Source organism: Adiantum capillus-veneris, chromosome 14 (genome assembly GCF_014529385.1).
Source record: "Adiantum capillus-veneris isolate H3 chromosome 14, ASM1452938v2, whole genome shotgun sequence".
NCBI lineage: Eukaryota > Viridiplantae > Streptophyta > Polypodiopsida > Polypodiales > Pteridaceae > Adiantum > Adiantum capillus-veneris.
In genome coordinates this window covers 138,808,369-138,822,149 of record NC_140944.1, presented here as the reverse complement: position 1 = coordinate 138,822,149, position 13,781 = coordinate 138,808,369, and the positions used below count along the sequence as shown (strand labels likewise).

General features: G+C 42.3%; 1 protein-coding gene across 1 annotated transcript; it reads left to right on the top strand.

Annotated features, from left to right (window-relative positions):
* Positions 1 to 2,304: 2,304 nt before the first annotated feature.
* LOC147443225 (histone-lysine N-methyltransferase, H3 lysine-9 specific SUVH4-like) lies at positions 2,305 to 9,340 on the top strand. The gene is made up of 14 exons (XM_086529817.1): positions 2,305 to 3,576; positions 3,665 to 3,766; positions 4,453 to 4,507; positions 4,612 to 4,724; positions 4,878 to 5,048; positions 5,829 to 5,927; positions 6,002 to 6,100; positions 6,171 to 6,223; positions 6,950 to 7,035; positions 7,157 to 7,316; positions 7,404 to 7,509; positions 8,359 to 8,541; positions 8,690 to 8,920; positions 9,014 to 9,340. The coding sequence occupies exons 1-14, from the start codon at positions 2,539 to 2,541 to the stop codon at positions 9,122 to 9,124; spliced, it is 2,607 nt and encodes an 868-aa protein (XP_086385943.1). The 5' UTR covers positions 2,305 to 2,538; the 3' UTR covers positions 9,125 to 9,340.
* The last annotated feature ends 4,441 nt before the right edge of the window (positions 9,341 to 13,781 follow it).

Genomic DNA, 13,781 nt, shown 5'->3' with positions numbered 1-13,781 from the left:
TCCCTATGAAGGGAAGGAGAACATTGCTTCAAGTGACGCACATGTAGCCGCGGCAATGTGCGGGTCACATACTAGTCTCTAATTAATTACCAAGGTATAATCTTTTAAGATGAGAAAATAAAATAAAATTTACATCTAAAAGTAAATATAAGCAATGCTATAATGCTATGACGATGGTCTTTGGGTAGGCCCAAAAGGCTAAGCAAGACTAATGTCTTGCCCTTTAGATAGCCTCATCTCTATCTCACATGGGTGAAGTATGAGGTTGAAGGATGCGCGTGAGTTTAGTTCGAGGATGATGCACATGATCGTGGCCGTAAACTTGGTTTTGTGATCTTTCAATTGCCACACTCAATGGGTACCCCCACACAAGAGGGGGGTAATTGTTTTGAGTTACCCCCTCCCCCCTCCACTAACTGCACTTCTTTGAGGTGCAGTTACAAAACAACCTTCTTACCCCCTCCTCTTGGTGCGTGTACGTGAAGTTTCTCATGTCCAATCAATCACTTCACTCTATCTTTCACAATTAACCCCCTCTGTGTGGAGGGTACCATTGAATTACTGTGGGGGGTATCATTGATTTACTAAGTTGCCCAAATGCATAGTAGGGTGGATTTACAATATCAAGCTAGCTTAAAAATATTTCAACAAATGCGTGTAAATGAAGTGGTTACGACATAAGGCTACATGGGAAGTAGGACAGATCGAATTTACCTTCCATGCCGAACAAATTTTACTCGAATTTACAGCATTGAACGTTCTCGTGCTATGAACTCATGATGCCCTTGCCATTTGCCAAAGTCAAATAGAGACGCCGAAAACAAGGCTAACAGGTTCTTGTCTATATTTTGATATGAGAGGAAGATGATTGCACAACTTGACTCGTGGATGATGTACCACGTGACTAAGCATGGTGACAAAGCACTATGTACAAAATCGTACACTCTACATTAGAGCTCACGCACGGAGGTATTGGATGTAGCAGCATCATCTCAAAATCGATATCTTCCCCTTTTCCCATCCATTTCTTAGGGCCTGGTCACGCGAGGCTTAGTTACCCGTAAGCCTGGCGAGCATCTGACAGGAGTGCAAAGCGAAGACCGAGAGCAGCAAGTAGAGAGAGGGAGAGCCGGGCGCAAGCAAGAGAGAGAAACTCAATGCGAAGCTGTGGCGACCGGAATTGTTTTTCTAACTATGCCTTTTTAGGCATAGTTGAGCTACTAAGCAAGTCAAAAGTTGCAGTGTGTCAGAGCTCATGACGGAAACTAAGCCTCGCGTGACCATAGCCTTAGACTTTTCCAAATTCCCACCTCTAGATTTGTTATGCTTGTCTCCGTGGTGGATCCCTTGTCTCCCCTCTTGATTAAAGGGCATGAGGTATTTAATGAAGCCCCAACCTTGGATCTATGATGGAAAGCACACATGTTTCAAGGCCACGTAGCCTGTCTGATTTATGAAGAGTTAACTCGAAAACTCGGACATCGGGCATAATGTTCGAGCTTACCATTACATACATGTGTTTTCCCCCCAAAGTCACTCAAGTACGTGGTAAGCACGATAACTTGAGACGACATCGACGTGGGTGTAAAACTCGGATGAAGAGGTGCCCGATGCTTTTTTAAGCCTCGCTATGTATGCGTGGCACGATTGATCCCACCCCTTTGGGGTAAGACCTTGTGTCCTTAAATGTGGTGGCTCGTCCCCTCCAGGCCTTCAGGACTAAATTATAGGGCTATTGAAGGATGCGTGAGCTATTGGATCGACGGAACGAAAGAGAGGCACGAAATGCGAAACGTTGCTCAACGGTCAGATGTGTATGTGTTTACTTTTTAAGTCCTAGTTACTTTTTAGCATTTTGGTTTAGTTTATAATGTTTTTGTTTTCACCCTGGAACAATCAAACGCTTGCATGCACGTGGATAGAGCGTGAACCTCTCATCGTGGCTGTTTGGGTTTGAATCCCACATGCATCTTCGGGGATGGCTTTTTGACAGCAATCCGTCATCCTCAAGATTCCCCCCCTTCAACCTCCTCTGGAGATCCCACCGCTTGGGGTCATTTAAGACATCGTGTTACTTAATCTTGTGGCCGTCATGCTCCCTTGTCAGAATGTCACATAATAGACCAGGCTGGCAGGCTACAATCATTAACTATAGTAATGACAGCCTACATCTGTTAACAACGACCTAGAGAAACAATCATTCTTTTTTTAGAATATCCGCGGCAACGGTCAAAAAAGCCCATCAACGTTTTCCAAAATGCTAATAATAAACAAAATTCATTTCGCGCCACACACACACACACACACACACACACACACACTCTCTCTCTCTCTCTCTCTCTCTCAGGTATCTGTCTCTGCACTCTCTGCCCATCACCCACAGAGTACAGTCCATCTTGTCATCGCGGCGCTCACTACTCCCGGCCGCCCGGTACACGCAGTCCTCTTCGTCTTGCAGCTCTAAGCTTGCCATTGCAGCAGTCCCTACTTCCTGACAAAACGTCATTGTATCCTGGAGAGGCAGCCAATCTCGCTCACATGGTAACCCTCAGGAGCACAATGCCATGCAGCAGACAGACGCCCACCAAAAGGATCCGCGATATTGAAGTCATAATCATCGATAGCGATTCTGCAGAGTCAGAAGCAGAGGAGCCCAAGGTCACCACGGTTTGTAGAAGAGAACATAATGACGAAGAACATGAACTTTTCTGCTATAAGAGACGAACTTTCTCCTCTCCTGCAAGCAGAAGACTCTCTGTGGTTCCGAGTGACGAGGAAGAAGCTGAGTTTTTCTGCCACAAGAGACGAAGCTTTGCGTCACCTACAAGCAGAAGACTGTCTGTGGTTTCTAGTGATGAAGAAGACAATGCACATAAAGACGAGACCATGGCAGTAAGTGCCCGTATTAGAATGACCCAATCTTGTATGCCGAGCTTGAGGGCTGCATCAAATAATATGGACGATGTAAAAGAACCAACAGGCAGGCGGAGGCTCTTCAGATTGTCCACCTCTCCTCTCATTGAAAAGAAAATGCACATGCAAGACAAAGGCACAGAAAATGATTTTGCAAGGGCTATTTCAGCAGAGCCTCATGCTAACAGGGAAGAGGGCGCCTCAGCCAACATGAAGGTACGCAGAAGGCTCAAATGTTCGTCTTCCTCCTCTTCGGCCGAGGCCACCTCTACCATTGAGACTGATACAGATAATATGCCAATTGGACGTAGGCTTCTGCTACGAAAATCTGAGGAGTTTTCAACGGCCACATCCCCACCTACAAGAAGTATCATCACCAGAGTAGCAGAAAGCGTAGAAGCAATTGAGAATGCTTTGGATCGATTACAGGAGAAACTCTCATCATCTTCTTTACTTTCTCCAGGACATGTTTGTGCTCGAGAGGCATTACCCTCAATCTCGCCAGGCACGAATATCTGTAGAGACATCATTCCTCTGTGCATTGACCGGCCCCTAATTGTTGCTAGCAAGCAGAATGTGCCGTCAGGCATCGATGTTACAGCAGCAAAAAGGGTGAAAGACACCCTTCGGCTTTTCAATTCATATTTTCTCAGATGTGTGCAGGTAAGCATCCGAATTAGTTTTAAATATGGGACTAGACCTTCAGCCGAGAGAGAGAGAGAGAGAGAGAGAGAGATTAAAGATTTTATAGGAGGAAGAAACACGCTGCCGTAAAGAGGCTGAAGAGAGAGCAAAGAACAGGAGCAAAGAACCAAGGTTGTCAAGGAGACCAGATTTGAAAGCCATCTCCCAGGTATTGGCATTACTAATGCTTGTACAATGACTCAGTTCTTTGTGGCACTAAAAGAATAAAATGCTATAATATATGGATTCTGTTTGGATTTATGCCTGCTGCAGCCTTAATTGAACTTATGAATCAACGAGAATTTTGCATCTCGAATGCCGGAATGAGTTACCTTCCTCTGCATCACACTTCCTTTTTGCATTGTATTCTTAGGAATACTGCAACTGTGGATTCTTGCTCATTGTCAAAACAGAGCAAACTGATTACTGTTTTATGTAAACATGACCTATTGTAAAGGAAGTATGTCACTAAAAAATCTTTAGCTCTCTTGTTATTTTTTCCAAGCTAAATAAGGCAATGCAATAGTGATACATGAGGACAGTCTCAAAGTCTTTGTGTTTTCTTATCCTAGTCATGCTTGTTTAGTTGAGTTACTTATTTTGAAATTTCAATCAAATGAGCTTCTCTAAACTTTTTCTGCCGAAGCCTTTTCTAATAGCGTTCTAGAGCAGATAATGGTTTTCTTTTTGTCTTTCTTTTCTTGGATTTGTCTAAAAACAAATAAGGTGATTTAATTTTTCTTCTTTGTCCTGTTTCTTGTGTGCCTTGCTTTTGTATTTCTGTGAGTGGTTTAGCCTCTCTTGTAATCTGTAAGTTTGAGACTGTTCTGACCTTCTGAAGCCATATACATGCAGATGAAAGATGATGACAAGCTTGGTTATGATGGAAAAATTATTGGCCCTGTTCCAGGTAGGAGTTTGAGTGCTGCCAAATCACCAGTTTCTTTCTTGTACAAGGCTTATGTGCTGCATCAATCCAGTTATTGCCATCCTTGAAAAATGGAATGTGTGTAGGTATCACTATTGGTGACCAATTCTTTTCACGCTGTGAGATGGTGGCGATTGGATTACATTGCCATTGGCTAGGTGGCATTGATACCATACCAGCTACTTATAAGAAGAAACTGGTAATCAAACCACCTAAACACATCCATTGTTGTTTATCTTTTCTTGTTTCTGAATTGGTACCCTACCAGCTTCTTGTGATAGAAAACCGGTATTATTAACCAACTTAACACATACATCTCTCAATACGTTCTGTGAACTTCATTTTCCAACAGGGAATTGCCAGGCTTCCAGTAGCAAGCTCTATAGTTTTATCTGGGAACTATGAAGATGATATTGATAATTCAGAGGATGTTATATATACGGGGTCTGGAGGCAATGATCTCCTTGGAAACAAGCGCCAGATTGCAGACCAGGTCTTGAAGCGTGGAAATTTAGCGCTAAAGGTACTTCTTCATCTCTCAGCAGTACTTCTCCAATGTGAAGAAGTTGAAATAGTCATTAGTCATGTGAGGAATATCTCATTCAAGGTTAGCCAGAGGTTTTTTTATTGAAGTTCCCTTTAATTTATAGGATGTGAGGCAGAGTTGAGGTGTTCGTCTTGTTAAGTTGGACTGCCAGAGGCTTCCTGACTGAACGTTCCTGTCTGCTTCCAAATTAAATTGCAAGATAGAGCTGTGCCAAAAAGTGATTTTCCCATGTAGTGTTGCTTAGTAATATGATGTATTAACTGGAACCAAACTATCCCTTCTGAGTGATGTAGGTTCTATAAAAGTCTAATATTTCCAGCTCTTGGCTAGGTGATTGGTGACAATGAAGTGTTATTCTCTGAAGTAGTTGTGGATGACATGCTTAACAGATTAGAAACATCGTTTTGCTTCTCCAAAATGAGGAATAAGGATTAGTTGTTTTTTGTGCTGCCACACCTGGTCACTGTGTGTCGCTCTATTATTTTAGCCCATGAAAGTGTAATGAGGCAGACCCTGTCCATGACCCCGTCCATGATCTGAAGGGTTGAGACACCCGAGGAATGTAAGATATCCGGCACCAAATCTACTAGTTTTTCTGAGTCATAACTTAAAATGCTAAAGGTAAATTTCTTAGAAATAGAACATAATTTGCTTTGAGGTTATGATTTCTGTACATGTTTCAACATTGACATTGGGACCAATCAGCAGATTGTCCTCTCTCTTTTTTATGTTAAACGTCCATTCTGGTTATGTCAGAACAACATGGAACAAGGTTTGCCTGTCAGATTAGTACGAGGACACAAGACGAAAAAGAGCTACACTGGAAAGGTTTATACTTATGATGGGCTTTATCGGGTATGGCATTTTCTCACTTGCTATATGCCATTTCATAATCAGACTGTGAGGTAGTGCTTGCCGGTTTCTTTCAGGTGAATGACTTCTGGGCAGAGGAAGGCATTTCAGGGTTTACTGTGTACAAATATCGACTTAAGAGAGTTGAAGGACAGCCTCTGTTGACAACAAACCAGGTCCTTGCTTGATCATGTATTACAAGAGATGCTTGAAGCGTTCTTTCTCATTTTGATAATTTCTATCCAGGTTCATTTTGTGTCTGGCCATGATATCCCAGCAAGCATAACCGAGCTTAAAGGGTAAATTAAAAATCTTTCTTTCCTGCATCACAAAAAAGTATTGCTGTACGTTATGTTGAGATTTTGTCATTGCTTCCATAGAATTCTCTTTATTTTCATCGAATACTCTCTTTTGACGCGGAGAAGGTTGTAAGCATAAACTGCAATCATTTTAGACTGTGGATAGACTCTGAAACTCCCTTTGATCAATAAAGCTAAACCATTCATATCATGGTTTGGCCTGCCAGTATGCTGGAACTTTCTTCCTTAGTACATCAGCCTCCATAATCAAGAAAAAACATTCATTTTATGCTTTTTGAAGTGTCAGTATGCTAGAAATTTCTTCCTCGGTACATCAGCCTCTTGCTGAATGAAACTTTTAACTCAGTATGCTGGATTTTTCTTCCTTAGTACATCAGCTTCCTTGAACAAGATAAAACATACATTCTATGGTTTGCAATGTCAGTATGCTGGAAACTTTCTTAGTGCATCAGCCTCTTGCTGAATGGAATTTTTTACTTGGTCCATTGACAATGGCGTTTGGAAGGCCCCAAAGCATTTCATGAATTACTAGTTCAAGACTGATAATCTGCTTTTGCTTTTGCTCCAATCTTGCACAAGTCATACCGGCTCTCCTGCAGCTTTTAAATTTCTATTTGAGGTTTGCATGAGCATATAACTGAGAGTTATAAGTACTTTTTCTGTTAACGTCCTCTTTTGTCGTTCTTTTACCTTCATATCCTGAAGGCTCGTTTGTCCAGACATCAGCAATGGCTTAGAAAGTATCGCAGTACCAGCTACAAACATTCATAGCCCTCCTTTTGCTCCAAATGGTAAACAGCAGCTCAAAACACTGACTACAAAGTCAAATTCACTCTAAATGCGGTTTTTGCAGTCAAACTCACTCTAAATGAGGTTATGTAACGGATGCTGCTAATGGGTTTCTTTCTGCAGACTTCAAGTACATAACTCAGACTAAAGTGCAAAAGGGTGTTCAGAAACCTATTCCTGCAAAGGGATGCAATTGTGAGGGAGAGTGTTTTGATCCTCACAAATGTTCTTGTGCTATTCGGAACAACAGAAGGTTTCCATATGTTACTCAAAATGGTGGAAGGTAATCTTGGCTAGATTGAAGGGAGTCCACTCCTACTTGTTTGGAAGGCTGGTTAGGCTTGAGACATAAAGGATTGCTGTGATGTAGACTTGTGGAGCCTATGGATGTCGTTTATGAGTGTGGCCCACACTGCGCTTGTGGTCAAAGCTGCTCCAACCGCGTGACACAGAAGGGCATGCAGTATCGTTTGGAGGTAAGAGTCTCTTCTTCCTTCTTTCTTTCTGTTATTTTTTTCCAACAAAATCAGAGCTCAGGTATGCATTAAAAATGTTGTATGTGAAGGTCCCTAAGTGTGGTCCCTCAGTGTCATATTTGAATGTGTGCATGAAAAATGTTGCAACAAAAGTGTGGAAGCAGGCCATGGTAACGCTATGAAGCCTCTTGCTAAAATGCCCAGTTTTTCTTTTGACTTCATTGAGACAGCTGAGTCTGAATTTGGAGTTTTACTACCTATGCCATTTCAATTCCCTTAGATTTTTATCTTCCTCTTAATGATGGCTTAGATCTTGATTAACGCTATGAAGCCTCTTGCTAAACTGCCCAGTTTTTCTTTTGACTTCATTGAGACAGCTGAGTGCTGAATTTGGAGTTTTACTACCTATGCCATTTCAATTCCTCTAGATTTTTATCTTCCTCTTAATGATGGCTTAGATCTTGATTAGTCAATGCTGGCAACATTGTAGCTTCATCCTCGTCCTGGACCTTCTGTGTGGGCCTCGATAAGAATGTGTTGGCAGCGTTGTAGCCTCATCCTTGTCCTCAACCTTCTGTGTGGCCCTCGATACGAATATGTGTTTCTGCCACTATGGCTTGTCTTCTCAGTGACAATCTCACCTCTCTCAGCATCACTTCCTTGGCATCTCAAGGTAATTGCTTGCATCACTTGGCTCCTTTCCCTGACCACATACTTCCACCCCAAGTGGCCCTCTAGCTTCCCCTTTTACTCTTTGCCCTTCCAAATGACATGCACAGGAATGCGAGTAACCAAACCTGCAATCAATACAATACCTCAGCTGACAGTTTATTGAATGCTCTTGGACAGGTTTTTCGAACAGCAAACAAGGGGTGGGGAGTGAGATCATGGGATACAATCCCTGCAGGGGCCCCTGTTTGCCAATATTTTGGAGTTTTGATGAGAACAGAGGAAGCAGATGACATCTGCGATAATGAGTTCATTTTTGAGCTTGATTGCTTGCAAACGATTAAAGGAATCGGTGGGCGCCAGGTATATATATATGCTTGCAAAAACACAGTTGAGCCAATTGGGCATTGTTGGGCTTGAAGTAGGAATCATTATTATGTATGTGCCCAGATGTAGTAGAGGTCAGTTTAAATGTGAAGAGGGTGGGGGTGATATTGAGCTTTTTCTGTAGAGGAGGTTGATATCAAATGGAGACAAGATGGGGCTGGAGGACGATCCTGTCGCAAATGCTCCCGAGCAGCCCGAGTACTGCATTGATGCTGGAAGCTGTGGGAGTGTATCCCGCCTGATTAACCACAGTTGTGATCCGAACTTGTTTGTGCAATGCGTGCTCAATGATCATCATGATTTGAGTCAGCCGCGGATATGGTTTTTTGCTGCTGAGACCATTCGTCCTCTGCAGGTAACAAGCTCTCAAAGGCTTGAATTGAATGCTGATTTTGAGCTCTTAGAGGGACACGAAAAAGCTCATGATTTGTTGGTCTCTGTTGGTCAGGAGCTGAGCTATGACTATGGATATGCTCTGGACAGCGTGGTTAAGAATGGCAAAGTGAAAGTTCTGCCATGCTATTGTGGTGCACATAACTGTAGGAAGAGGCTTCATTAAAGGCAACAAAGCTTGCCATATTTGCGATTAGCCATGTATTTTTGTCATGTGAAACATTGCTTGGTTTCATGAACCGTCGTCTTCAATAGGAGCTGGAAACAGGGTTCGATCCCGAGACCCTACCCCACACATGATGGCATCGAACGTCAAGCACTCTGTGCCGGAGAATCAATCAATAAGCGGGAAATTAAGGACAGAAATCCATCTCATCCTTCATTTTTTGCGCATGTTCTTTGCAATACAAGGCGCACCTCTCTCTCTCTCTCTCTCTCTCTCTCTCTCTCTCTCACTCTCACTCACACACACACACACACACACATGGACAGAAAAGCAAGGTCCCCAAACTATCCTTTTATACATAATAGGTTGTCTTTTTTAAAACAACTCTCCTAAATGTCAGAATCACATCAAAAGTACGTTCGAATAACAAGTCTTGAGTCAAACTCCTTGTCGGCTAGATCTTTAAGGTCTCTTGGGAGAGTTTCCTATGACGTTAAAACTCTCTTCTTCTTCTTCTACTGCACTCTCTCTCTCTCTCTCTCTCTCTCTCCTAGATTGATGCACATACTACAAGAGATGGGAGTACCCACAGAGCAGATTTGGGGAGTAGTGAGGCATCTATGCACTTCGAAGGGGCTATCTACATCAGTTCACTCCATGCAAGAGTGAAGCAGCCCAATCTTGCCTTTGATTTGTGAAGGAGCATGAGCGCACACATGGCATTTTGCCTATAGCATTAGGTCTAGGATCCCAATGTGACCCATTCCCATTTTCCCCACTACCATGGATTCGTCTTCAGTGTTATGTGGATGAGGTTTTTGACCATCTGGGGGGAGATGGTCATAGAGGTGCACAACTGACAAGGACATGGATTCCACTATTGTTATATGCTGTTGATCTCGTGTTGATCCCTGACTCTTCAGAGGGTATGCAACGTCACTTGGATGCTTTGCATCGGTTTGTCCATGCAAGTGGTTTGTCTATCAACCTTGGTTATGGTGTTTAATACCACCCCATAGTGGATCAGGAGGTCAGCACTCGCGTTCACATGCGGTCAGGAGACAGTGGAGTAAGTAGATGCTTACACTTACCTTGGGGTGGTCTTTAGCGGACCAACATTTTCATTGAGGAAAGTAGCAGAGATTAGACTGACCAGAGCCTATGCAGCATTGGGTAGATTACAGGATGTTTTCATAGGTACAATTTCAAGGGTTTTCGACAAAGCTTTGGCTCTTTGACACTTCGGAGGATTCCGCATTGCTCTATGGAGCTAAGATATGGGGACCTTCATTGGACCATCATGGAGGACAAATCGCAATGACAGATGGGGGAACATGGGGAAGTGTCTGGTCTCTTTGATCCATCGAATGTGGGACCTTCCCAGAGACAGACATGCTCACCTAGAACTTGAGTCCCTCTTGATAGTTAGGCATGTCGGGAGATACAACATGCTGGTATGGGCAGATGATACCACAGTTTTAGGCACATGGGTTTAGCATGGTTAGATTGCTTGCCTTCCAGTACTCATTGGATGCCTCTTTGACATGCATGACACTTGGTCAGACTACTTACCATGGAGGAGATTGATGAGATTTGTCAGTGAGACCGATGTTGGATCTCCTCTGATTTAGCTCTTTCTGAGGATACACCCACACTGTGTTATCTTGCCCCCCATTCACTTCACCCTTTACTCATATTCTACACAAGCCAAGTTAGCTGCTTAGCTCACATCTAGCAGTTTAGGATTCTATAGTATTTTTATTTTGTTACTCAGACTTTGTATCAAATCCACCATATTGTAACTTTTTGGTCTCATAGGTCATTTTGGCCTTTTGAAGATGTTAATATAACATTTCATCTCTCTCTCTCTCTCTCTCTCTCTCTCTCTCTCTCTCTCTCTCTCTCTCTCCCCCCCCCCCCCCCCCCCCCAAAAATAAAATAAAATAAATGTACATTACAGGAGTGTATAACTATGCATCTTGAGTAGATTGAAAATCCCAAAATTATGCCCATGCTAAGCAATGTAGAGAGATTTTGCACCCATTAGTCTAAGCTAGCAAATATCTACATGCGAGTGAGCCCAAAGCTCCTTGTGCTCTCTCTCTCTCTCTCTCTCTCTCTCTCTCTCTCTCTCTCTCTCTCTCTCTCTCTCTCTCTCTCTCTCCGTGGATAGTTTTCTGGGAGATTCCATATCTGAGGGTTAAGGAGTATCATGAAGGGGATGTTGGAGCTACAAGAGTTCAAGTTTGAGTTTAAAATTGATCCTACTAGTAAGTCTAACTTAAGTGGATATTTTGGTGAATCAAAGTGCAAATTTGCGTGTGTATTTAAGGGTAGTATGGAAAGAAGTAGGTGAAGAGCTAGAGATAGGAGGGGCCTTTCTCAACGATGATTACAATAGAGTGGTACAAAAAGGCAACGGAGGGGTGTTCATCCAGAAGCCTCAAGGTAAAGTGGTATTTTCCAAATCCGATGACCTCAAGAATGTTCATACAAATAACGAAGCAAAGTTCTTGGCCCTCCACTTGGGATTGAAGTAGTGTAAAGAGTTTGGCATTTCCAAACTCATAAAGAAAGGTGATGCTGTTCTGGTCATCAGGAAAATTTTGGGGAAATGGTAGGTAAAAAGAGATTACTTCAAACACTAGTTCCATTCCATGAAGAAGCTGTTGAAGTTTTTTGAAGCGATACAATTCAAGCATGTCAAGAGAGAAAAAGCAGATGGCAAATTGGCTTGCCAGTAATCGTTTATAGATACAAGTACATGCTTGTATGTGGCACTGGCCAAGTATGCATGAATGGAGACCTTGAAAGATGTTTATGATTTTTTTAGCACAAGTTAGTGTTCATCGACTATGTCAAAGTTGTGCATAAGAGAAGAACTGTTCAAAAGGTACACAGGTTCACTCTTGTGGGGGAGGATCCTATGGTTTATGGTCTTGATGGGTTGCTGAGAAGAGTCCTCTAAAAAGAAGAGATTGGCATGGTTTTGGAGTAACATCATGAAGAAAGTGGGCATCAAGGCAAAGATCGGGTACTTTTTCATGTTCTTAGAGTATTTTTTTGGTGGTCTTCTATTATACAAGATGCTCATTATCGGTCCCTTGGCACAAATGGAAAATCGTAAGAGAATGAAGACCGGTAGCAGATTCATAGAGAGCCATTATTGCTCAAAATGCGTTCAAGAAATGGGTTTTGGATGCTATTGATCCTCTTCCTAAATCATCTAGTGGTAAAAAGTACATTATTGTTGCCATTGATTATCTTACCACACGGGTCAACTCGAAGGCAATCAAAGAGGTAAATGCTCACACACTGCCAGAGTTTGTGTTTGTAGCAAAATAAGGCGTGCATTGGTTGAGAAGTTGGGCATTTAGCACAAGTTTTATGCACTCTACCATCCTCAGTGCAATGGTTTAGTTGAAAGTGCAAATGGACAGATAATTATAATGCTTACAAAGGATGTTTAAACAGGAAAAAAATTGGGAAGCTAATCTCATGAATTATTTATGGGCTTATAGAACCTCTTACAAAGTTGCTATTAATTTCACCCCATCTGACTTGGTTTATGGCAAAGAGGCGGTTCTACCTATACATGCACAATTGGGCACACTAAAAGACATATGGCGAGTCAATACAACTCAAAAGGATGTCTTGCAGAATAGGATCACTTGTCTTGAAACCCTCTAGATGAATAAGAAAAGATACAATGGAATTTTATGTGAAGCAAAGGGAGAAACGTGTTGCCAAGTTTAACCAGATCTTTAGAGAAAACTATATAGGAGGGCGATTTGGTGATGAAGTACGAAAGTTATTTACACTTCACCTACCAAAAGATATTCAAGAAGAAGTGGATTGGCCCGTATAACGTACACAAGGTATTTCCCAATGGTACCTATTAATTAGTGAGGATGAATGGTAAGCATCTCACGGATAGAGTCAATGGAGTGTGGCTCAAGTTGTATTTTGACAAGGACTTGCTACTCGATGTGCATCGAATTGTGATTGAAGGGGTCGGGCAACCCGCTTTTGAGACAGCAGTGCATGATACATCAATAAAACTTTGGACATATGGTAGAAGTTAATGTTTTCTCTTAATAAGAAGTTTTTCTAGTGTGATTGTGGATGCTCATGAATGGATGCCAAAGTGTTTTAGCAAGGGTGAAGGCAAAGTGCAAGAAAGGGGATTCAGATGTGTATGTCTTACATGGTTTTATAAAGTGCAAGTATTTGGTGCTATATGGATGAATTCCTCAAATTAGTTAAATGAAATTTTTGGGGTGGATTTTGTGCTCTTGGATGTGCTTTCCAACCTAATCCAAACACCTCATCAAATAGAGCCATGGTGAGTAAGTTACGACAAGGTGAAGGTTGGAGTATGCTATAGATCTATACCGGATGGTTCCAAAGGTAAGAGGGCCCAAATGAGTTCCAAATTCATTGTGTTGAAGTGATGAAGTTTCTCTCCGTGCAAATCCTTAGAGGTCACAGATTGAAGCTCAAACGATGAAGTTATGAAATGTGAGTGCGTGTGTGCGCGGATGCGTGCGTGCATGCGGGGAAGGGGAGAAGCACAAGCCGATGTGGGTGGAACAACCTTTGGAAGAAGATAGTGAGGACCTCCTTGTTCTCATGTATATGAAGAATAAGGGTATGT

Excerpts from the sequence above, each read along its gene's own strand:
- LOC147443225 (XM_086529817.1), top strand. The coding sequence starts at position 2,539 with ATGGTAACCCTCAGGAGCACAATGCCATGCAGCAGACAGACGCCCACC. Across the intron at positions 7,317-7,403 it reads GTTACTCAAAATGGTGGAAG|ACTTGTGGAGCCTATGGATG; the intron begins GTAATCTTGGCT and ends GCTGTGATGTAG. Across the intron at positions 7,510-8,358 it reads GCATGCAGTATCGTTTGGAG|GTTTTTCGAACAGCAAACAA; the intron begins GTAAGAGTCTCT and ends GCTCTTGGACAG.